Source organism: Adiantum capillus-veneris, chromosome 25 (assembly GCF_014529385.1).
Source record: "Adiantum capillus-veneris isolate H3 chromosome 25, ASM1452938v2, whole genome shotgun sequence".
Taxonomy (NCBI): domain Eukaryota; kingdom Viridiplantae; phylum Streptophyta; class Polypodiopsida; order Polypodiales; family Pteridaceae; genus Adiantum; species Adiantum capillus-veneris.
In genome coordinates this window covers 65,930,478-65,955,747 of record NC_140955.1, presented here as the reverse complement: position 1 = coordinate 65,955,747, position 25,270 = coordinate 65,930,478, and the positions used below count along the sequence as shown (strand labels likewise).

General features: G+C 44.6%; 1 protein-coding gene across 2 annotated transcripts; it reads right to left on the bottom strand.

Moving 5' to 3' along the window:
* Positions 1-24,632, bottom strand: LOC147425022 (uncharacterized). Of its 2 annotated transcripts, none has more exons than XM_086500819.1 (3): positions 24,423-24,632; positions 513-686; positions 1-376 (listed from the first exon to the last, which is right to left on the bottom strand). In XM_086500819.1, the coding sequence occupies exons 1-3, from the start codon at positions 24,532-24,534 to the stop codon at positions 63-65; spliced, it is 600 nt and encodes a 199-aa protein (XP_086356945.1). In that variant the 5' UTR covers positions 24,535-24,632; the 3' UTR covers positions 1-62. The 2 variants fall into 2 exon arrangements, with proteins under 2 accessions (XP_086356945.1, XP_086356946.1); XM_086500820.1 differs by having other exon boundaries at positions 513-669; positions 24,423-24,579.
* Between the last annotated feature and the right edge of the window lie 638 nt (positions 24,633-25,270).

Genomic DNA, 25,270 nt, shown 5'->3' with positions numbered 1-25,270 from the left:
TTGAACAAGTAGGATCTTTATTAATAAAAGAATGGTTACAATTGTTAAGTCTTAAGTGAGTCCTACTCATGGGATTCCCACCCAATGAAAGATGTTACACCATGTACTCCCCTGGTAACATTGACAAGTTGCTTAAACGGGGAATAGGCACTAAAGATAAAATTCAATGCTATCCAGTCCAAAATTGTGATCTCTCCTTGCGGCCATTGAGCAGCCTGTTTGAGCAAACAATTAGTCTGCAGTGAAGTTTGTACACATACTAGTTTGTTGTCAACAATACCCGCATCCATGAACTTCAGCATCCCCTTCACTCTCCAAGTTCCAATGTGTCCATATGGAAGTGGGTCTCCAAGTACAATTGCATCCAATGGATCCCCTGTCAAATAACCACTCTATCAACACAACATGTACTAGAACACTTGATTATAGCATTTCTTGATTGTCATAATCGGCATCGTCGGTAAAATAGAAAATCTTAATTTTACTTGCACAGTGAGAGCAAGCATCCTCACCATCTAGTGCACGAGTTGATTTCACTGATCCATAATTGAATGGGCATGGACACGGCAAGAAAAAATCCAGTGATCCATCTGCCCTCCTCTTCACCATGCTACCTTTGGGTACCTCAATCACCACCTCTACAAATTCAGAAGCTTTCTTTGGAATTTCCTGCAAAAAACGATAGTCTTCACAAGCATTTTAAAAATGGCAATTCTCTAGAGTCAAAATGGCTGTGCAAATCTTATAGCTCTCCTTGAGACTTGGCAGTGCTAGGCTTGATAGTTAGGAGTGATGAATTAAACCGAATAACTATTCACTACTCTCTACACTTTCCCTCTTCGACAGTGCACATTGCCTCGACCGGATATACGTGCATCAAACTACGACAGCCCACAATTACTAACACCGCTACATTAAGTGACACGCAATGTGCCTACACACACACGCACACATAATTTAGCATGTGAGGTCCAAATGAGCCATGTTACATGCCCATGCAGCATCGCTTCAGAACAATTGGGTATGGGTAAATTGATATCAGTCTAGAAAAATGGAAACTAGCTCAATCATTATCACCTAGAGCTCACTGAAATAACTGTTCCATGAAAAGATCATGTCCATTTTGAGACCACTCTGCAGTACTTCACACCAAAACCTGCACTCCCATTATTCAACTTTGCCAGTTATCTTCTGAAAAGATTCAAATCAAGTACAAGCACGTCACCACACTTTGCACACACCCAATCTTATGCTATGAAAAAGGCAGACCCTGACAACAGGTACAAAAGCTCCACATGTATGTAGAAAGTTTTTGAAAGGATATGATATGAAGACAGGACAAAGGCAATGAAATTGTCATAGCACATAAGGATTGAGCCACAGCCTGCATAAAAGGTGGGGATAGCTCTACAAAAAGCTTATACCTTTGAAGGACCTAGATAGTAACACCCCTGCCAATTGAATGAAGCCTTCCGACCTTCCCTAATACCCACTTGAGTTTATGAGACAACATTTGCAAGTTTTCATAGCTAACCCCCTACACTCTGCTGCAGGGGTTTTTGCTTGTGCTGATTGTGCAGCTGAGATCCAAACTTTCAAGTCGCAGACACCACCCCTTCAGGCTGATTTTGGCAATTCTTGGCTTGTTTTCAGCTAGGACAGCCCTGCAACTTCAAGTGCAACATGCCTGCTACTTCTGGTGTGGGAGGGAGTGAATAGTGAGATTCTTTGTACAGCTATATTTTCAGCACCCTGCTGCTGAATTGTATAGGCACCAGCATAACTTGCTGCATTTTGGCACTTGAATTACCTATTGCATGCTGGCTGGGCCCCTTTTAGGGGGGGTGCCTTGTTGCTCTTGGATCATTATGAAACCAGTATACCCTATCTTACAGGCAGATTTAGGCTCCGAGATAATTTTGAGTCTCTGACATTTGGAGTCCTGTTGGTAAACTTGCAGTCCTTTACCATTGGAATAGACAAGACTAAAACAAGACATGCCTAGCTTACAGGCAGATTTAGGCTCCGAGATAATTTTGAGTGTCTGACTTTTGGAGTCCTGTGGGTAAACTTGCAGTCCTTTACTGCCAAAATAGAAAAGACTTAAACAAGATATGGTCACCAATAGCATGTGGTTTACCTATGTTCCTAGAAGATACTAAGTTCAATTGGTATCTCTTCTATGTACTCATGCACCAGACTCCACCAATCCCTCACTTCTACAAAGACATCAGTCACTGATCACATCACATTTCTGTCGAGGGTCTTAGATACAAATCCTAATCATTGTAACCATTTAGCAATCACATCCAAACCGCGCTGATCTTTCACTAATGTCTAGATCTACGAAATCTTGTTACTATCAGATTCATATCCTTTCATTTCACATTTCAACCAAGCAAACCATTCCCATGACCATCCCCACTCAGAAGCCGTAACAGTTGTATGTACCTCAGGTCTATCCATTGGGGCATGTCAAATCTATTGTCACAAACGGGAGCGCACACGAGTAATCAATAAGCTGAAAATAAATAGAATATTGAACAAAAGAAACTAGGGAGAAGATCGACACGATATTGGGGACCAGAAGATGGGCTGGTCCCCCCCTTAAAGAGAATTTTTATTCAAGGAGAATTGTTTTACGAGCACAAGAACCGGAGAAACCCCTCTGTTCTAAATCTTAGACTCAATGGTCGTTTCCTTCCTGTTAGGGGAAATCCCAAGAGACTAGCTCTCAATTCCTTCCGGTTTGTACTCAGAGCGTGAGAACCCCGCAAACCATCTTAGATTTCATTTCTAGAATCTCCTTCTTCCAGCCCTGGCACAACTAGCAAGAGTGGGGGCGAGAGGTTTGTTTTTATAGGCTTCTGAAGACGGCAAGGATAGCCAGGCAGCCAATGCTTTTCCCCGTAACACTAGCAAGTGCAATGGGCGATCAAAATAGGGAGGAGAGAGAGATAGGGACTGGTGGCAGCTTTAGAGAGAGAGAGAGAGAGAGAGAGAGAGAGAGAGAGAGATTGCTGCCTCCTAGCTTTTTTTTTTTTTTTTGCAGATTTGGGGGCGCCTCCTATTCCTTGCTTTATTTTAAGTAAGTGGCTGCCCACTTACGAAGTGGGCAGTGCAGTGTCACAAAGTGATGACGTGCCCAACTGGAAAAAACTGGCCAAGTGGACAAGAGGAACTGAACTCAGAAGAGGGGACTAGGGGGGTTAGGGATTAAAAATCCTAACCCCTTCCAACTTAAAGAAATTATGAGCACCGGTCGAGGGGCCTAAACCCAAATAAACAAAAGCTTGAACTCTGGTTAGTAGTTCCGTAAATCACGATGACATGATGATGTGGCAAGCTGTTCGGATTTCCGCGTTTTGCACTGGCAGATTTCAGCAGTTTTGGGCGAGAGCTTTGGGTGCATATGCTTTTGGACTTGAGCGCTTTTAGAACTGATGCTTTTGGGCTCTATTTTTGGGCATCCCATGTAAGTTTATAAGGACCCTTGGGGCCTTATTCTTAGAGAGCATCTTGACGCAAAGTCTCAGAGAAGAGACCTTCAAGGGTTGTACTTCGCTAAGCATAATAATAAAGAAATACCTAAAGGGGCACCAGTCTTTGGGGCCAGTGTGTCTTGGCTCGGAACTGCGTCGTGCCGTGTCGACTCTACTCCTCTCTCTCTATTCAAGTTCAGTTATGTGCAGATTTTGTTCGTGTGTGTTGCTATTGATTTGTCACTTGGAGCGTCCAAGCCTGCAACAATGGTATCAGAGCTCAAAGAGATTCTTCTACTACATAGGATCCGATCCTTTCTGCAGCACACATGGATTCTCATCGAGAATTCGACAGAGTCGACACCCCTTCGATTGTTGGTCACCGAGGAGATAAAGAAAAGATGAAACCCAACGTGGGAACAAAAGAAACCAACGAAGATTTTGGCAAATTTCCAGCAAGGAATCTCGACAGAACGGAGTACAAACATCAACTGCAGGTTGACACCTGTGTAAAAAGATTAATCAAGTACTCCAAAGATCAAATATGTGAATCACCTAAAGAATTATCCGATATGAGATTCACTCAAGATGGCGAGAGGTAGTCGATTCTCCTCTCAAGACAATAAGGAAGCTGAAAGAAAAGTCGAGTGTAGAATAGCAAAAACTGTACTCGCAGAAAAAGTTTGACCAAGCTCTTGAAAAGAAGACAAAACAGTTGGTAAAAGGCTTAAAGCTCTCTCGGATGAAAAGAAAATCAGCGGATTTCCCTGGTTATTTGGACCGAACGTCCACTTTCAAGGTGGTAAGAAGATCCAAGAAGCGTGTTCGTTTCTGTCACGTGCAGATGGCTCTGTGTGCCACGTGGACATACTTCAACTTTCAGCGCCAGTTTTCCCCTTCTTCCTAGATAGGGATGTCTAGAATCCTAGGAGGATTAGTACCGACAATTTTGTGAGCCTGTTTGCAAGACCTACATGTCCGGAAAAGTCCATTAGATTAGGTTTTCCAGTTTGGAACCCTCTTGCATAAATGGTTCGTATATGCGTTTTGATAGATGTTATTACACTACGGTGGGCATCTGGCATGACGAGCATGTAGTCCTAGGTTAAAGGAATCCGACGTACCAGACCGCTCGTCGATCGGATTCCCGGTTGGGCGGAGGTGCGACAGTTTCGCCAAATCTGGACCAACTTTTAATAAATCATTTTATGATTTATTTGTTGGGAAAACTCGTGGACAGTTACCCTACCTAGGCCTTAATAACTACTTAAGGCCTATTCCTCACCTATAAAGGAAACCCAAGAGCTAGCGCTTTCTACCATTTCTCAGAGGATTGCAGGATTCAGTCCTTGGCGTTTTTAGCCCTGCACAACAGCGTTTTCAGCAACCAGCCCTAGCGTTTTGGGAAGGCAGCAGATCAGCCAGCGTTTGCTGTTTTCAGCCCTTGCGCCAGGAAAAGCCAGCAGATCAGGCCTGCGTTTTCAGTTTTCATCCCGTCCTTCGCGATGGAAATCCCTTGGAAAATTGCCTACGCATGTTCACGTTGCGGCCCGGTAGCTCGGCAACCCATTGAGCCTCCGCTTGGCCATTCCCTCGCCAGCATCGAGTGCTCCATTGCTATCCATCATCGGCCTCGTCGAGATCTGCGTTTTCAGCCCATCGTACTTCTCACATCGGGAATGCAAATCAACCCGTGGTGGTCATCCGCAATTCCCACATCGAGAAGGATCCAAGGTGCATCAAATCAGCCCCAGAGGTGCCTCTTCCCGAGGAGTTACTGCGGTGATTTGTCACCGTCAAGTCAATAGAGTCTGCATTGAGGTATTGCATTATGTATACATTCCATTTACACAATCTAAAGCAAATACCACATCGGTAACTGTGTGGGGGGCCCTTGAGAGGGTTGGTTGGGACCCCATCGGGTGTCGCTCTCTTCTTCTCTCTCTTTCTCTCTCCCTCTACACATCTCTATTTGCATTCTCTCAGCCCCTCTCTTCAGGGGAAAGTAAAAGAACAATCATTCAAGCACAAAGCATTCACTAACGCAAGAAAAGAAGGAAAGGATTTTGTGGAAGTGTAAAACTAGATCTTCACCATATTCAATTCCGCTGCACCTGACATTGGTATCAGAGCTTTGAAGATTTTGCACTAATCGGCTAATCCCAAAAAAAGTTTTTTTTTCTCTCGTGTTTTTGGTTGTGTTGGCGGCCCTTCGGTACATACTCCTCCCACTCTGGAACAACAGGCCTGCCGTTGCGCGTAGACCCGTGCGCCTCGAGCGTCGGAAAATAGCAACCAATTGTATACCGGGTGTTGCATGCGGGGTGCACCGACGAGGGGGTAGATAGTCTCCCGAAGATTAGTATGCGACCTTCCTTGAACCAAGAGGAGAAATCCTTGCATGGTCGAGACGCGTAGCAGTATGGATACCTCCACCAATCAAGAAGGCGAGCAAGTGCCACCTATGGATCCTCCAAGCCCTCCCCCAACTCCTCCTCCTTCGCCAGCAAATCCCATGGATGCTATGATGCGCATGATGATGGAGATGATGATGCGGCAAGACGAAGCTCGAAGACAAGAGCGTTTGGAAGCAGGAGGCACGTCGATTAGAGCGTGTGGAAGCGGCAGAGCGTGAGGAGCATCGATTGGTGGCCGAAGCCGAGGCTCGTAGGCTGGAAAGGGATTCCATGGGTAGTGCGACCCGATCCCCCATCTTCGGAGCCCGATTATGAAAAGCTTGCCAAGACCATCGCGGAGGCAACCATTGCTACACGGACGACTAATGATCCAATTCCATAGAAGATCACGTTCAGTAAGTATGATGGTAAGATGGATGCTACTGTCATTTACTCGTGGTTGCATCAATTTACATCCTATTTTGCGGTTGTTAAAAAGTCTGATAATAACAAGGTTCTCTTGGCTTCCATGCATCTCACGGGTGATGCCATCACTTGGAAGGATGAATGGATGGAGAAGCAAGAGGCGGCCCATACGGCTGCCCATGCCGAGTCCTACCTCGTTCCCCCTCTCGAGCTTAGTTGGGAGGAGTTCGCGGAGGATCTCAAGACTCGCTTCCTCCCTCCACAATACTTGAAGCGTTTGAAGGAGGATTTTCGGGCTTTGTCTCAACAAGGTAAACCAATGATATCGTATGCTAACCGTGTCTCACAGCTAGGTGGACAATTGCGAAAATCGGATGATCAGAGGTTAGAGGCTTTTCTCTTTGAATTGGACCACTTGATCAAGTTTGATGTGGAGGCCGGTGATCCAAAGACATTGCAAGAAGCAATACGCTTGGCTCAACTCCAAGAGATGAAGCACAACAAGGGTAAGCTTAAGCCGGTCTCAAGTAATGGTACTGCTTCCTCTCATGACTCGTCTAAGGAAAAGGACAAGAATTCTAATGGGAATGGCAACAATAAAAAGAACTCTCCAAATTCTTCTCGATCTAATTCTCCATCTCGATCTCAATCTAAGGGCGATCACTCTAAGGTTAAGGGTAAAGGACAATCTGATAAACCTCAACTCACACCGATGAAAAGATTGCTCCAGGAGTTTTAGGTGGTCAATTAAGTGAGGAAGAACAAGCATTGTATGCAAAAGAACATAGGTGTTTTCATTGTCACGTAGTAGGTCACATGAAAAGGGAATGTCCTAAGAAAGAATCTAACAAGGTAACCTCTACTGCGTGAACTTTTGATGCTACCTCTCAAGTGAATGCTATGAGTGTGGTAGAGCAAAAAGCGAAGCAGGAGGGGATGTTTGAAGATGATGAACTCATAAAATGTTATGGACATGTTAATGGTCAAAGGGTCATTGTGTTGTTTGATTCTAGAAGTTCTCAAGATGTCATAAGTGAATCTGTTGTTAAACATGCACGTCCTCAGACTTCTCCCATCCCCACCCTCCCGGTGCAAGGGTTCTCTGAAGGCATGGACGCTTCGATTTTTCAAGAATGTGATGATGTCAAGTTGATCATTCAACAAACCCAATTTATCGTCGTTTTGTAGTCTCTAAACTTGCAGGATGTGATATCATTTTGGGCATTAAATGGTTTCGCATGTTCAAACCCATTATCGATTGGGAGAAGCTCACGTTTCTCATCAAAGACAATGTGTCGCTGTAACAAACTGTTGACGTGTCAAAGCCTAAAGAATGGAGCCAACTTACAGATGTGGCCGAGGGGCCTAAACCCTAAGAAGAACAAGTAACAGAAGAAGTGTCACAAAGTGATGACGTGGTTGCCCGAGAGCAAAAACCCTAACCCTAATTTCTGTCAAAAACCCTAACTGCTGAAACCCTAATTCTGGAAACTCTAACCCTAAATTTGGACACCCTAACCCTAAAACCTGCAAACCCTAAATCTAGAAACCCTAACCCTAAAACTTGCAAACCCTAATTCTGGAAATCCTAACCCTAAAACCTGCAAACCCTAATTCTGGAAACCCTAACCCTAAAACTGCAAAAAACCCTAACCCTAAGGGCAACAAGAAGATTTCCGAAAATTGTGTTGGCTGATGACATAGTAGGCTGTACAGATTTTCGTGATTTACGCTGGTAGCTTTTTGGCTTTGCTTTTGGACCAGAAGCTTTTGAGTTTTGAAGGCTTTTCACTGAAATTGCTTTTTAGGCCAAGGGCCTTTAAATCTCTGGCATGCTTCCTGGAGAAGGTGCAGAGTCTGCAGTACCGGCTTGTATTGTGTTGATGCAATATAAAGAAATACCGAAAGGGGCACCAAGGTTTGGGGCCAATACTCTCTGGGGTGGAATTCCGCCACTCCGTGTCACGTGTCGTCTCTCTCTCTCAGATCTGTTTTTATTGAAGTGCTAAAGGTTTGTTCAGTCTGTTCTTTTCTATTGGCACGTGGTGCCCGTCTTGTGACAGTCGCAACCCGTCCTCATTCGAGGCGAGAGTGGTATTCCCTCTCCCCTTCTCATCTCTCATGTCCAGGCAAACAGAGAGCTATGTCGAGGAGCCCAAGCGGCGGTCATCTATGTCAACCCCACATCAAGGAACTTGGGTGGTATAGTGAAGTTTTTGTTAAGGTCAATTCGGTGTTTTCCCAAGCTCATTATTCCCCTACACACCCTCCCCATCGACCTATGGACATTGTCTCTGACCAATTGCATGACAAGGAACATGTAGGTAAAAAATTTTCTCCATCAGATAAAGTGAAGCCAAAACCAGTTGATTTCTCATTAAGGAGGCTTCGCCCTCCCAAGGTACGGTCTTTTGGTTTACCAGTTCTCTTTGTTCGTTAGAAATCAAACTCATTTCAGTTTTGTGTGGATTTCAAGGCACTCAAGTCAAGGATTATCACGTGACACATCCAACCCTATGTGTCCGTGGACAAGCTACTTCATGGCAAGGGTTCGGTTTAGTCAAGTCACTCTAGAATAGGAAGTGATCTGGCACTTCTGTGAGTCTGTTCGCAGACCGTGCATATCCAGACAAATAGAGTAGATGCATATCCTCTGGTTGCACATAGCATGATCATCAGCATTACCATCAGAAACCATCAAGAGCATTTTCCAGTGCATAAAACCTATTTTCCCTATTTTAGTCATTTTTCACTTATTATTTTTAAGTGAATTTTGTTGGGAACTAGGTAGGGCAAATTTGTTAAGATAATATATAAGCAAACCTAGCGCTAGGCGTATTTGGCAGAAGTGGAAGAAGTCCACAGGCAACAGGCTTGCAACAGGCATCTCTCCCTCTCTCTCAAAGCAAGACCCTTGAAGCTCTGGCGTTTTCAACCCTAAAACCTCAGCGTTTCCAGCAAAGAAAAGCCAGCGTTTTTCAGCACCATAGACCAGTGTTTTCAAGCTCAGCACTTCAGCGTTTCAAGCTCAGCAAATCAGCGATTGAAGACCCTCAGATCAACGTTTTTGGACAGCTTCCATCAGCGTTTTTGGGACAGCTTGCATCAGCATTTCCATAGCTTCAATTTCAGCGTTTTTGGGACAGCTTGCATCAGCATTTCCATAGCTTCAATTTCAGCGTTTTACTCAGCTCATATCAGCGTTTTCAAGCACTGCAAGACAGCGTTTTTCAGCAGGGTAAAACAGCGATTTTCAGCGCGTCGCCGTCGCACCGTCGCCATCGACATCGTCCCCGACATAGAGTCAAAATACAGCAGATACAAGATTTGCAGATTTCAGCCTTAGCGTTTTCAGATTTCAGCCCGTCTCTCGTCGTCGACATCGTCGGCAAGTCCAGGCATTGTAGAGATTTGTGCAATCAATAGTAGACCGCTCTCACCATAGAGAGTGGGGCCTTCGGAGGAGGGTTTGACAACATTCTGGTGTCATATTCTTCTCTCTCTATCTCTCAGTCTCAACACCTTCATTCACAGTGTTTATCCACTTTGTTTGTGATCACTTGCACTCTCTCATTAAAGCATAGTCACAAGGGATGCATTCCGGGACGGGGGAACGGGGGATAGGGGACGGGGCTGAAATGGATTTTTAGTGTAAAAAAGAGAGCGGGACGGCAAGTGGGGACGGAAAAGTGGGGACGGGAAGCCCGAAAAAGGGCGTCCCCTGTTACTATGCATTAAAGAATGGAAGGCTCTCCCTTCCCTAAGTAAAAGGAACCTTGAGCACAGTTCGGAGCACTCATCTTGAGCAAAGTTCAACATTCACTTCCGCTGCACCTTACAAGGATGGGTCAAATTCCAAAAGCTGAGACCTCACATGGGCGTTCCTTTGGAGCGTCCACAAGAGGCACAGCACGTTTCCAAAGTGGACCCGTCGAGTTGCCGCCACAAGTGTGGACTTCCAAGGAGCAATCCAAAAGAAGAACCACCGGAGATCATTGTTCCAGTCAAAGTCACCAAGCCGAAGTGTTTTCGTATGCTTCCATTTCAGTTTGGCAACAAGACAGAAGCAAAGCAACATTTCCTCAAGTTCAAGAATCAAGGGACACATGAAGCGGCGTGGGTGGACGAGGAATTCTTCACCGATTACTCGGGTTTGCTAGCCTCATACAAGGAGGCCATGCAGATCGGCACCCACACCTCACCTTAAGCAGGAGGGGATGTCACGTGCACATGGCTGTGTGCCACGTGGACATACTTCATTGACTTCCAAAGCCAGTTTTCCCCTTCTTCCTAGATAGGGATGTCTAGAATCCTAGGAGGATTAGTACCGGCAATTTTGTGAGCATGTTCGCAGGACCTGCATGTTCGGACAAGTCCATTAGATTAGGTTTTCCAGTTTGGAACCCTCTTGCATAAATGGTTTGTATATGCGTTTCGACGGATGTTATTGCACTACGGTGGGCATCTGGCATGACGAGCATGTAGTTCTAGCTTAGAGGAATCCGACATGCTAGACCTGTCACGTGACACATCCAACCCTATGTGTCCGTGGACAAGCTACAGCATGACCAAGATTCAGTTCAGTCAAGTCAGTCTAGAATAGGAAGTGATCTGGCACTTTTGTGAGTCTGTTCGCAGACCGTGCATGACAAGACACTTAGATTAAATGCATATCCTCCGGTTGCACACAGCATGATCATCAATATTCCCATCAGAATCCATCAGGGGAATTTTCCAATGCATTAAACCCAATTTCCCTATCTTTGACATTTTTCACTTATTTATTAAGCGACTTTTGTTGGAAACTAGGTAGGGCAATTTTGCTAAGTTTGTATATATAGAAACCTAGCGCTAGCACTTTCTGGCAGAAGAGACAGCAGGAGCACCTTGCTCAACAGGCACCTTCTCAGCAGAACCCACCAGCATGGCCTAGCCTTTTTGCAACACAGCATCAAAGCTAGCGTTTTTGCAAGACAGATCAGCCTTGGCGTGTTTGCATTGCAGAGTAGCTTCGGCATTAGCAGACACAACAGAACCACTTCACAACAACAAATCAGCCCTAGTGTTAGTAGATTTCCCCCAGCAGCAGAATTCAGCCCTACCGTTTTTGGAGCAGCAGGACATCCAGCGTTTTGCAGTTTCATCGCGACGGAAACAGCCCTAGACTCAGCGTTTTCAGTTTTCAGCAGTTAGAACCCGCAGAACAAGTCCCAAACCTTGCAGATCTCACCTTCCCGCAGCAGTTCCTAGCCGCACGGTGGGATCCATCGAAGTTTGCAGTTTCAGCCCGGAAAACACAGATTTCAGCGCGTCGTCGTCGCATCGTCGCCGTCGACATCGTCACCGTCGACATCGTCACCGACATAGAGTCAGAATTCAGCAGATAACAATTTGCAGATTTCAGCCCTTAGCATTTTCAGATGTCAGCCTGTCCCATCATCGTCGACATCGTCGGCAAGTCCAAGCATTGTAGAGATTTGTGCAATCAATAGTAGACCGCTCTCGCCATAGAGAGTGGGGCCTTCGGAGGAGGGTTTGACAACATTCTGGTGTCGTATTCTTCTCTCTCTATCTCTCAGTCTCAGCACCTTCATTCACAGTGTTCATCCACTTTGTTTGTGTCCATTGCACTAACTCACTAAAGGAACGGAAGGCTCTCCCTTCCGTAAGTAAAAAGAACCCTTGGGCACAGTTCGGAGCACTCATCTTGAGCAAAGCTCAACATTCATTCCGCTCCACCTTACATTGGTATCAGAGCTTTGGCAGTGTTCTGTATCACTCAAGGAAAGAACCACATAATTTTTTTTGCTTGTTGAGGTCGCACGTAACCCAAGTTCACTTGGGCGTGTCGATTCCTAATCGTGTTTTTGAAGAGTGACAGGAAACCCAAGAAAGAAGGGCTTGTCCAGCCTCCCCTTGTGTCTCTTTTCACTCATTGAGAGCGGACCGTGCACTTAGCGGCCGGCCAATCAACATGAGGTGGGAAAAAGCAACCTTGGTGTGAGCGCAAGGCCGCCAAGGGGTGCGCCCATGGAAAGGAGCAAAACTCGGGTAAAGAGAAGATCCTTCTCTAACACAGATTGCAAGCTAAAGAAGAACCCTAAGAACCTCAAGAACTCAAGACCCTCAAGAACCCACGAACCCAAGACCCCCAAGAACCCAAGTTCCTCGTGAACTTAAGAACCCAAGACCACAAGAACCCAAGACTTCGGTGGATGGTCATCACTCGAAGCGGAATGGATACTTCGCTTGGAGGTGATGAGCATGAGAGAGGCGAAGAAACCAAGAGGTTTATCCGACCCTCCCCCTTTCCCATCTACGCCAAGGATTGCACTAACTCCTATGAAGGAGTTGACGTAGTTGTTTATGGACAGCAAGTTCGAACGTGAAGCAAGAGAAGCAGAAAGAAAGGCCTACGAAGAAAGTATGGCAACCATAGATCGTGAATACAACGCTAAAATGGAAGCCATAGAGCATGAGCACGAGCGCAAGAACAAAGAAAGACTAGCAGAATTCGATCGCGAGAACAAAGCAAGAATGCAAGAGATGTTGCGACTCTTTTCTCAAGTGTAGGCACAGATGCAAGAGATTCGGGAAAAGGAGACTCTCTCAGTCTCTTCTTCTCCAAAGCATGATACACACGATTTGCATGATGATTTGAATGATAATGGCAAGCATGATGATTTGGATGACAATGACAAGCATGATGATTTGCAGCATGATCAAGATGTGATTTCTCACGAGCATGATGATTTGTATGACCACGATGTGATGGTTCACAAGAATGATGTGTTAGTTGATACTTTCTCTAGTGAAGCTAACCTCATTGCAGAGACGATCAATCACGAAGAACCGATCTTCGCTTTCAAGTCGAGGTCCACAGAACCCCCACAGGAAGAACCGATCTTGGCTCTCGAGCCTAGGTCCAAAGAACCCTCACAGGAAGTACTGTGCTCGAATGATTAGTCAGCACGCATTGTTTGAGTGTTTCATTCGTGATCGTTTCCTATATTTTAGTCACCGTCCTTATGTGATCCCTTTTCATAGGCATGACATATTGTACGTTGAGCACAATTCACTTATGGATGAGCACGGATGTATGCGGATTTCTCGTGAAAAGATGAAATGTTTGCATTCAAGGAAGTCACATTCAATGTCTCTTCCTTGGCACGACACAGTCGCAGAAAGAGCATAAGAAAGATTGAACATCAAGAATGGGCATGTCCATTGTGATTTGCCACAGTTGATTGATTTAGATAAAAAACACAAGATTCGATCTCATTGTTTGCGTGTGTGTAGTGAACGGGTTGGCACTCCGTCTATTTGTTCATTTACATTGCGCACAGTCTTTAGAGAAGACGAGACTTTTTCCAGTCACTTTACATGGAATGGGTATGTTCATGTTTTTGTGTTGGAAGTGGTTTCAGGAATTTTCATCCTCGGAGATTCTTGACGAAGGAAGAAGCATGACTCTAGACGAAGTTGAAGCATTGAAGGAGCCACAACATACTTTGTGTCGCTTGCGGCGCGGCCCAAAGAAGAAGGCACTGCAGACCTTTATGAAGTTCAAGTATCGCACGACCCACACATCAGAGTGGGCTGGCGAAGAGTCCTTTCTAGGATTCCGGATGTTATTGGTGATCTCCCTCGACGCCATACAGTTCGATACCAGTACCTCACTTTGAAAAGGAGGGGATGTCATGTGACACATCCAACCCAATGTGTCCCTGGACAAGCTACAGCATGTCCAGGGTTCAATTCAGTCAAGTCAGTCTAGAATAGGAAGTGATCTGGCACTTTTGTGAGTATGTTCGCAGACCGTGCATGACCAGACACTTAGATTAGATGCATATCCTCCGGTTGCACACGACATGATCATCAGCATTCCCATCAGAATCCATTAGGGGAATTTTCCAATGCATTAAACCTATTTTCCCTATTTTTGACATTTTTCACTTATTTATTAAGTGACTTTTGTTGGAAACTAGGTAGGGCAATTTTGCTAAGTTTGTATACATAGAAACCTAGCGCTAGCACTTTCTGGCAAAAGAGGCAGCAGGAGCACCTTGCTCAACAGGCACCTTCTCAGCAGAACCCCCCAGCATGGCCTAGCGTTTTTGCAACACAGCATCAAAGCTAGCGTTTTTGCAAGACAAATCAGCCTTGGCGTTTTTGCATTGCAGAGCAGCTTCGGCATTAGCAGACACACCAGAACCACGTCATGACAACAGATCAGCCCTAGCGTTAGTAGATTTTCCCCAGCAGCAGAATTCAGCCCTACCGTTTTTGCGTTTTGCATTTTCATCGCGACAGAATCAGCCCTAGACTCAGCGATTTCAGTTTTCAGCAGTTAGAACCCGCAGAACAAGTCCCAAACCTCGCAAATCTCACCTTCCCGCAGCAGTTCCTCGTCGCACGGTGGGATCCATCGAAGTTTGCAGTTTCAACCCGGAAAATGCAGATTTCAGCATCTGTGTTTTCAACACGTCGTCGTCGCATCGTCGCCATCGACATCATCACCGACATAGAGTCACAATTCAACAGATAAAGATTTGTAGATTTCAGCCCTTAGCATTTTCAGATTTCAGCCCGTCTCGTCGTCCTCCTCATTGTCGGCAAGTCCAAGCATTGTAGAGATTGTGCAATCAATAGTAGACCGCTCTCGCCATAGAGAGTGGGGCCTTCGGAGGAGAGTTTGACAACATTCTGGTGTCGTATTCTTCTCTCTCTATCTCTCACTCTCAGCACCTTCATTCACAGTGTTCATCCACTTTGTTTGTGTCCATTGCACTATCTCACTAAAGGAACGGAATGCTCTTCCTTCCGTAAGTAAAAGGAACCCTTGAGCACAGTTCGGAGCACTGATCTTGAGCAAAGTTCAACATTCATTCTGCTGCACCTTACAAGCCCGCTTGTCGATCGGATTCCCCGGTTGGGCGGAGGTGCGACAATTTCACCAAATCTAGACCAATTTTTAATAAATCATTTTATGATTTATTTGTTTAGAAAACTCCTCGACAGTTGCCCTACCTAGGCCTTAATAACTACTTAAGGCCTATTCCTCACCTATAAAGGAAACCCAAGAGCTAGTGCTTTCTACCATTTCTCAGAGGACTGCAAGATTCAGCCCTCGGCCAAAAGAAGTAACGCTCCACACCTTTCAAGGTGGTGTCAATGCCGCGGTGACCCGTAAAAGGTGGACAATGGCATTCAGTTAGAACCTTTTCCCTCAACGGTTGTGTAACGCACAACATCGTTTTCTTCATCAAGTAGCCATCCCATATGGAATATCCCGCTACTATCTCCCCATTCTGTATTCGAGTGAATACATCAGAAAAATCTGGATATGTGGCGTACTGCTCGACCATGTTCTCGAAGCTTCTATGATGAATCGTGGAAATAGTCAAGACTAACGGCTTCCGGGACAAAGCATCTACCACCAATTTCTTTTGTCCCTAAACATGGAAAATCTGGAAGTGAAATTGTGACAAGATGTTAGCCCACCACATCTGCTTTTCCGAAAGCTGCTTCTGTGACAAGAAGTAGCGTAAACTCTGATGATCAATGAAGACCGTAAAATCGGCTCCGAGTAGGTAATGTTGCCACTGAGTAAGAGCATGGATAACCGCCAAAAGCTCTTTCTCATAAATCTTTGCCGTCAATTCCAGTCTTGAAAACAATTGGCTCTCATAGGCAATGACATGGCCTTCTTGCATTAAGACCGCACCCCGACTACGACCACAAGCATCACAATACAGTTCGAATGACTTTTGCAAATCCAGCAAAGTCAATACTGGTCTCGTAGTCAATTTCTCTTTCAAAGTCTGAAAAGCAGTCACCTCTGTGGGTCCCCACGAGAAAGGGACTCCTTTCTGTGTCAGAATATGCAAAGGGGAAGCGACCTCTGCAAGCTTTCGAATGAACCGCCGGTAGTAAGAACATAACCCCAAGAAGCTTCTAACTTCATGAACATTCTTCAAATCGGGCCAATCACATATTTAGTGTCAATCTTGGACGGGTCCATTTGTACTCCTGCTGATGAGACGATGTGTCCCAAAAAGTGTATCTCCGGCAAGAAAAATTCACTCTTCTTAGCATTGATAACTAGTTTGTGATCTCGCAATGCCTGAAAGACCTGTAGCAGATGGTGTCTATGTTCTGCCTCATCCTTGGAGAAGACTATAATGTCATCAAAGAAAGTGCCAACAAAAGATCTGTACTCTCTGAAAATCCTATCCATCATTCGGTTGAAAGTTGCTGGAGCATTGGTAAGGCCAAAAGGCATCACCAAAAATTCATATAAACCGAAGCTCGTCCGAAAGGCTATCTTGTAGGCATCTCCCGGCACGATTCTGATCTGATGATATCCGCTTTTCCAATCAATCCTGCTGAAACAAGAGGATCCCTATAGTCGGTCAAGAATATCATCGATCCTCGTAATTGGAAATCTGTTCTTGATGATGATTTTATTGAGAGCCCTATAATCAATGCACATTCTCCAAGATCTGTCTTTCTTTAAAACCAACAACACTAGAGAGCAGTAGGGTGAAGTTCTCGGCTGGATAAGACCCTTTTCCAAGAGGCCTTTCACTTGGTTCATAATCTCTTCATTCTGGGCTCGGCTAACACAGTAAGGTGGCCGGTTCGGTGGTGTGCTTCCAAGTATCAGATCAATAGTATGATCCTCAGGACGAGATGGTGGCAACTCGCCTGGCAGGACCTTAGAAAAGCAATTGGCATGAGTGTGGAGAAAATCTTGGCGTTCTTTATCAAATTCAGATATATTCGTTCTGTGTTCATCATTTAACTCTTTCAAGTAGATCGAGCAAACAAACAGACTGGATTACATTAATTTGGAAACGGCCTAAGGCGATACAATAGGGACAGACTCATCCTTTAGTTTCACATCAAGTACAATTTTTCGGCCCTTTTCATTAGTCAAAGTCGATTTCTTTGCCCGATAATCAACCACGACGTTGTTCTTATGGTATCAAGGGACTCCTAGGAGGACGTCACAACCTTCCAAGGACATTATGTAAAAGTCCTCATGTCCCAAATACCCCTAACAATGCAACCGAAGTTTGCCAATGACAGGTGTAATGGCTATGTCCCGTCTGGGTGCCGCTAGAACTGCCTCTGTCGGTGGTCCCATCCAATCGGGTGTAATCTCGAGCCGCGCCGCCAATTCACGTGAAATGAAGTTGGCCTTGGCTCCTCCATCAAAGATAATCAAGTTTTCTTGATCTTTCACTTTGCCCCAAGCTCGACAAAGTTCTGTACTTTCATCAATCGTGCTTGGGTCAATACCCATGCAATATGGAACCAATCTTGCTTTCATCTTGCCTTTTCTGCCACGTTCCTTAGCTGCTCTCGAACTCTCTTGCATGTCTTCATGTTGTTCTTGCTGTGCCTTTTTGGGGTACTTCGCGGAGACGTGCCCATGTTCCCTACATCCAAAACACTTCCCTCCTTTAATGTAACTGGCCCTCTCCCGAAGAGTGAGCCGTGGTCGTGTATCCTTATCTTTCTTTTCTTGAAAACTCTTTCTCTTTCTACTTTCATTGTGAGAGGTCTGTTGGGTTCTCTGAGTCAAGATCTCATCTGTGGGGTAGGTCAAATTTTCCCAAATGTATCGCAAAACCCCGTTTCGCATGACCCATCAATTCTTGAATAGAATTAAACTTTTGTTCCAGGCAGTAGTCCCGGATCTTTGTAGGGAGTCCGCAGCAAAACCGCTCAATCTGTTCCTTAAACGAGATCTTCTTAAATGAAGAGGTTGGTAGAAAAGAGTTCCAAAATTTCTGGCAATAGCGTCCAAAGAATCTCCCTTGGTCATCCGAAGATGATTCCAAGCAATTCGTATATCTCGTTTGTACTCCCGAGTCAGCCAAATTTCTCTTGAAGAAAGATGTAGCCCTCCTAATCTTGGAGTGCTCTAAGTAATGCCCTCCAGAGAAAGCTATGTCAAACTACTGAATGAAGGCCAAAGCCCTCTGAGCATCTCAAAACCCAGAAAAGGATTCAAACTTAATCAACTATCCACCTTCTTTGAATTCTTTTACTTTCTTGCTTTTATCTTCGAGAAAGTCATATTGGTTGGCTCTGTAAAAATGCTTCTTCTTTGCATAAAACATGTGATCGTCAAAGTCCGAACTGTTTGAGGATGACTCCTCTATAGAATTGTCAGAAACTGGCGGAAATATGGGCTTTCTTTGCCTTTTTCTTGCCCTTTCCAAAGCTTTGCTTTTTGCTTCACTTTTTAACTTTTCTGTCTTTCTTGCTCGAGTCAGATGAGCTAGAAGAAGTGTCGGAAGAAGAAGAAGAAGAAGAAGAAGAAGAAGAACTGGGCACTCCTTCAAATCGTACATGCTTCTTCTACTTTGTTTACGTCCAAAAGCTGACTAATATGTGTCTGAACCACCTCTTGTAATTCTTGCTCTGTAAACATCCTCAGAGAAGGAGGTTTCTTGATTTCCGGTTTGATGGGTGGTTCTGTAGCTTTCTGCCACTGGGTGTGCACTTCTGCGATGGATTGCTGAGACAAAAATTTTGCAAATTGCGAATCCTTCACAATTTTAATCATCTGCTTTGTGCACTCGTCAACATGCTGTTGACATTCCATCTCTTCGAGTTCATACTGAGTAGGCCGAGGAGGCCCGTACTCTTCATCTGTTTGATCATTGAAATCTTCTTTGTGATCTCCTCCCACATTAGCAGATGCAGAAGAAGTTGACTAATTCTTGTTGGAATCCATAAGTGTCGCGAGAAAAGGATCGGATTTCCCGATAGAAGAGAAATCGGCGGCGCTCTCATACCAATGTAACAAACTTAGACACCCCAAGTCAAGATTCTACCACGACACAACAGAGATTCACTTCAAAATAGTTCACAAAGATGACGCGTCCCGGAGTAGTTCCGTGCCCAGAGGTATTGGCCCCAAAGACTGACGCTCCTTTCGATATTTCTTTTTATATTGATCTGTGTTCAAAGTACAAAAGAGTCGGCAGGCGCTCACTCTCAGACTCTGCGTTCAGATGCTCTCAGTAATGAGGCCCAACCCACTTATCTATTGGGGGCCTGCCACGTCACCAATTTGTGACGGCTAAGCATCTTGAGCATGCCCAGAAAGGCGTACCCCTCTCTTTCAATTGGGTTGACTTCCAAGACAAGCTCAAGGCTCGCTTTCTACACCACAGTACCTAGATCGATTAAAAGAAGATTGGTGTGGTCTTAAGCAAATTGGCACTCCAGTTATGTCTTTTTCTAACTATATTTTGCAGATTGGTGTCCAATTGTGAAAATTGGATGCCGAACGAAAAGAGGCTTTCCTTTTTTAGTACATTAAGTTCGATGTGCAAGTCTTCAACCCTACGGACTACAATGACACCGTCAGAATTGCTATGGCACAAGAAATGAAGGACAACAAAGGTAAGCTGAAGGAGAACAAGTCGAGTACCTCTCAAGACCAACCGAACGGTAAGACCAATGGTAAGCAGAACGGTAATTCTTCTTCTCTATCTTCTTATACACCTTGAGTACAGAACTGTCACAATGATAATAAAGAAAAGGCTAAAACTCAGGACACCCCTAAGTTGACACCTAATGAAAAATCTACTCAAGGAATTTTAGGAGGTAGGTTAACTCTAGAAGAACGAGCCGTATATGCTAAAGAAGAAAGATGTTTCACATTAAACGAGTTTGTCCTAAGAAAGCACCTAAACAACCCACAAATGAGCCCACAGAATCCACATCATCTGTTAATGCACTCAGTGAGAACACTAACGTGTCCCAAGTTTCTCATGATCATGTAGATGAGTCTCTCATGCTGTGTTATGGTCATGTGAATAGTCAACGCATTGTTATCTTGTTTGATTCAGGTAGTATTCATGATGTGATTAGTAACTCTCTCGTGAAGAGCCCACGTTTAGAAGCTCTTCCCGTAGATCCCATTGTGATCTCTGGATTTGCTCCTTGCATGCACTTTATTTCACGCATGAATGTCCTGATGTGATAGTGTTAGTTCAAAATGCCGGTCTTCGTCGTAAGCTTGTGGTTTCTCCTCTCAAAGGATGTGATTTTATTTTTGACATCAAGTGGTTTAAAGGTTATAATCTACGCATTCATTGGAAAGAAAACACTCGAATACAAGAAGGAAGCAACAACATTTCCAGATCTTGTATGTACAACATGGCCCTCCCTTGCTCAAGCACCAGCAACATCAACGACCAAAGCCAACAAAAGGCTGTGGATAAAAAATCAACTAGTTCCCTGTTAGCGGCCTATGCTCGTCAGAAGTTCCCAAGGAAACCGTCGCTTTGTTTCGCTCCAGATTGTGAAGCCAAAAGCAAATGGACGAGTTCGCTAGAGGACAAAGCCAAAGGCAAGCTTAACAAGGACGGCAGTACCGGTACTCAATTAGCTGCCTCGATACCCATAAGGACCGAGATCCGTTGTTATAAATGTGACAATGACGTTTGTTTGGCTTAGAATATTGAAGTAGAAGACAAAAGCAAGAACTCACAAAGAGACAAAAGTAAAGGCAAGCTGGACAGAGACTGCCCTAGAAGGAGCCTCTCCTTTTCGGGCGTTTTGATACGCACGAAGCACTACTTGGTGACTGCAATCCCCCCCCCCCCCCCCCGACAACATTCGCTGTCCCTTGCCTCCCTCAACAGTGTTGTCCCTCCCTTCCTCACTGGGGATCCCAGCGTTTAAAACACTAAAGCCGGGAGAAGAGGCGGGCACCTTGAGAAGACGAGAGGGAGTTTGCCCTTCGCATTGGTGGCTTGGAAGCAGAGTTTTTTCAAGTCCCTTGGGAGTGTCAACAAGGGATTACGGAGAGACTTGGGAGACAGAGGTGGAATTTGGAGCTTAAGAGAGGGACAGTTTGGAGAATCTTGCGGCTTGGTTCGTGCGGCTACCCTTGGAGTGCGAGAAGGCTTCCCAAAGTTCCAAATCTTGCAACTTCGACATGGCCCCCCCTTGCTCGAGCGCCAATGACGAATTGAACGGCAATAACTACGCTCATTGGAAATTGATCATGCAACTTTGGTTCTCATGGAAAAGCTTATGGGATATTGTCGACGGCTCAGAGCCCTGCCCCACGAGGGATCCCCACACAGGTACACCCGCCTTCAAGATGATGAATATCTCAAAAATTCGTGTCTGTCACAAGAGGGGCACCACGTGCTAATAGAAAAGAGCAGACTATACAGACTTTTAGCACTTCAATAACAACTGAACAAAAAGAGAGACACGACACGTGACACGGGGTGGCGAAATTCCACCCAAGAGAGTATTGGCCCCAAACCTTGGCGCCCCTTTCAGTATTTCGTTATATTGCATCAACACAGTACAAGGCGGTACTCCAAACTCTGCACCTTCTCCAAGAAGCATGCCAAAGAATGAGGCTTGAGCCCATGGCCTCATATTTAAACTTTAAATGCCCTAGGCCCCAAAAGCAGTTTACATGAAAAGCCTTCAAACTCAAAAGCATCTGGTCCAAAAGCAATACTCAAAAACTGTCAGCGTGATTTACGAAATTCGTACAACTGCCACGTCAGCAGGCAAATCGCGGAAATCCGTACAGGTTGCCACGTCAGCATGCCAACGCAAAATCCAGAAATCCGTAAAATCTACCACGTCAACAAGCCAGCGTCAATTGCGGAAATCTGTTGCTGCTGCTTCTGTTGCTTTTGCTTCTTCTAGGGTTTAGGCCCCTCGGCCAGTAGCTCCGTTCTTCAATGGGTCGATACATCAACAATTTGTGACAGTGTCGATTGGGATGCGGCTAATGCCAAGGCTATGTCGATCATCGCAAAATCTCTTACAAAGGACCTTTCTCCAACCATTCAGACTTTGAAGACTGCTAACGATATGTGGTTCGAGCTCGTTGGAATGCTTGATCGGGATTCTACGATGCGAGCAGTCACCCTGGTTCGACAATTATTTGCCATCCACTTTCCACGAGGAAGTTCTATGCAATCATTTATAATGAAGGCTAAAGTTATTCATGATCAACTATCGGCTATGAAAAGTGCATTGACGAGTACTCAGTTAGCTGCTTTGGTTCTCACGAAGTTGCCTAAGGAGTATGAAACGGTGTCTAGCACACGAGGAGGAAGCCGTGGTGATAACTCAAGGCAAAATTCAAATTTTTGAGACAAGTGGGGAAGCACTTACTGCTTCGGATTCCAAAAAGAAGACCAAGAACCATTGTTACATTTGTGGAAAGCGTGGTTATTTGGTCAAGGATTGCAAATCCAAAGACAAAGATAAAGACAGAGATTCTACAAAGCACAAAGGTAAAAGCAAGCATCAAGAGGAAAGCAGTGATAGTGACTCAAAGAAGGAGTCAGGACTGCAAAGAGGTTGCTGGTGTGGTGGTGACTACACTGCGACGGACTCACGCCTTGTAGTCACATGGAGACCAATGCCACCACCAGCTTTAGCCAGAGAGAGGCTTGTGAGTGGCAGAGAGGGGCAAACAGTGCTCCGTATGGTTAATTTGGACCCTTGTGTTGGAGTTCAAGTTATCGGTGTTTGAACCCGTAGGTCGGAGTTCAAGGCATATGCATCTAGCAGGGACACAATTAGACGTAACTAAAACACTATAAATGAGTGCACCAATCCATTGTTGTTGGTTGGATCATGGACAGGATGTGTTCCAGAATTCGTTATCTTGGAGTATTATCTCTTGGACGTGATGTGTTCACAATTCACAAATGGGGATTCTTGGACGTAGTGTGATCTGCAGTTCAAAGTTTCTACAAAGGCCGACTTGGTCTCACTATTGATGTCCACTATGAGCTACAAAGAGGGTGCTAGAGTTTTGGCATCTCAAGTGAACTGCCCAATGTAATCCCATTATTTATTTTGGCTTTTAGGTATTTATTTTACTTATTTGTCAAAGTCTAGGTAGGGCAATTTACTGAGGTTGCTATATAAGAAACCCCTTGCCTCTATTGCATTACACGTTCAGTTATTCATTGCCAAGGTTAATTGCTTCAGGAGACTCTCTCTCTCTCTCTCTCTCTCTCTCTCTCTCTCTCCCCTTGGTCTCTACGCTTCCGCATCGTTAACTTTGACCGTGGGGGGTGCGGGGGGTGGTTGGAACCCATTCTGGCATTGTGTTGTGCACAATCTTGTATTCTCTTGTTAGTAGATTCCACAAAGCTTGTCCTCTCTCTCTCTCTCTCTCTCTCTCTCTCTCTCTCTCTCTCTCTCTCTCTCTCTCTCTCTCTGTGTGTGTGTGTGTGTGTGTGTGTGTGCGCGCGCGCACGCGCGCGTGCACGTAATAAAAAGAGGAAAATGGTAGAACCCTTCTATCACCCAAGAGTGGTAGATTGGTTATGCCATTTCCAACTTGAATAACAGGTCTTGAGTTCAACTCCTTGTCGACTGGATCTTTAAGGTCTCTTGGGATGGTTTCTTCTTCTTCTTCTCTCTCTCTCTCTCTCTCTCTCTCTCTCTCTCTCTCTCTCTCTACCACACCTACTGCACTTTGACAAAGTATATCAAGTCTTGCAGACTGTGGTAGTTCACCGTTTTCTGCCCGACCACTGGTCAGAAGTGGTAATAACAACCATGTACTCGCAACAACCTTCCCTCTATTATTGGTTTTTTCTTTTTTCCAGCAGTCCTAGTGTGAGCTTTGATGCAACTTTGCTTTGCCCACTTGCCTGACTTCTGCTTCGACCATTCTTGCACTCATAGCTCATAGAGCTGGCTGATCCTTCAGATGGACGTGAAAATTGCTTCCTTGAATAAGGACCTCAAGCAAGAAGTTTTCTGAACATAGATAGACCTCATTAGTACCAGCAATCTACATATAGACACCATACCAGAAATTTTTGCGCATGTTATCGAACATCAGTTTGTGGTTATCGAACATCAGTTTGTGGGGACCCAGGTGCATTGGTTGATAAATTTCAAAACTAGCCTCATCTCTCTCTCTCTCTCTCTCTCTCTCTCTCTCTCTCTCTCTCTCTCTCTCTCTCCTTCTCCTTCTTCTTCGTCTTCGTCTTCTTTTGTGTGTGTGTGTGTGTGTGTGTGTGTGTGTGTGTGTGTGAGAGAGAGAGAGAGAGAGAGAGAGAGAGAGAGAGAGAGAGGGAGGTACCTTGAAAATGGCACGCGAGCCACATGTCAGGGAGCGAACATGAACCCCTGAGAGCATCGCCATTTCGATCTAGCTTAATTAAATCATAATTAATAGTTTTTTCATAAACCATAATTAATATCGAGAGTCTCTAAAACGTTCTAAGATGTACGTCAAGCTACAACACTCAAACTACATAAATCACCATCACCATCAATAACATAAGGTCTTGGAAACATCATTTGATATTTGCACTATCCAGGGTCCAATACGATGCACACTTTACTGAAGGCATTGAGAAAGGCGACCCAATACATACGAGACACATACATCTCTATCCTCCAACCAGGACAACTATCACCATATGAATAATGTGTATTAAGTGGTAGTTGATCCCCCCACTCACATAGGCATGGCCATTACCATGGTCAATATTAACTTTAATATGATAATATCCTTGCAAGCCATCAATATGATGGTAAACATCCAATAGAATACATTGTCGATAATAATGGTTCCTATTTACAAAAGCATACTCAATGTTAAATCATAAACTACATAACAAAAAATATAAACCATTTTTAATAAGTCTCATTTTGTCGTATCGAACAACTTCAAAGTAGCATCATCAACATGTAAAAGCCCTCTTTAAAGCCATGGATCTATAACACAATTGTGTAACTCATATGAATTTTTTTGTGAAATAATTGATTATCATAGACAAATGTTGGTGGTTGCAAGTGCATCATATCACTGTAGAGTGGTCGGCCATCTCTAACCAAACAAAGACAAATAAAGTAAGATATTCAAACTGTCTTAAAAACGAACTCATATTTTTCAAAAAAATGATAAAGTGACATGAGATTAAC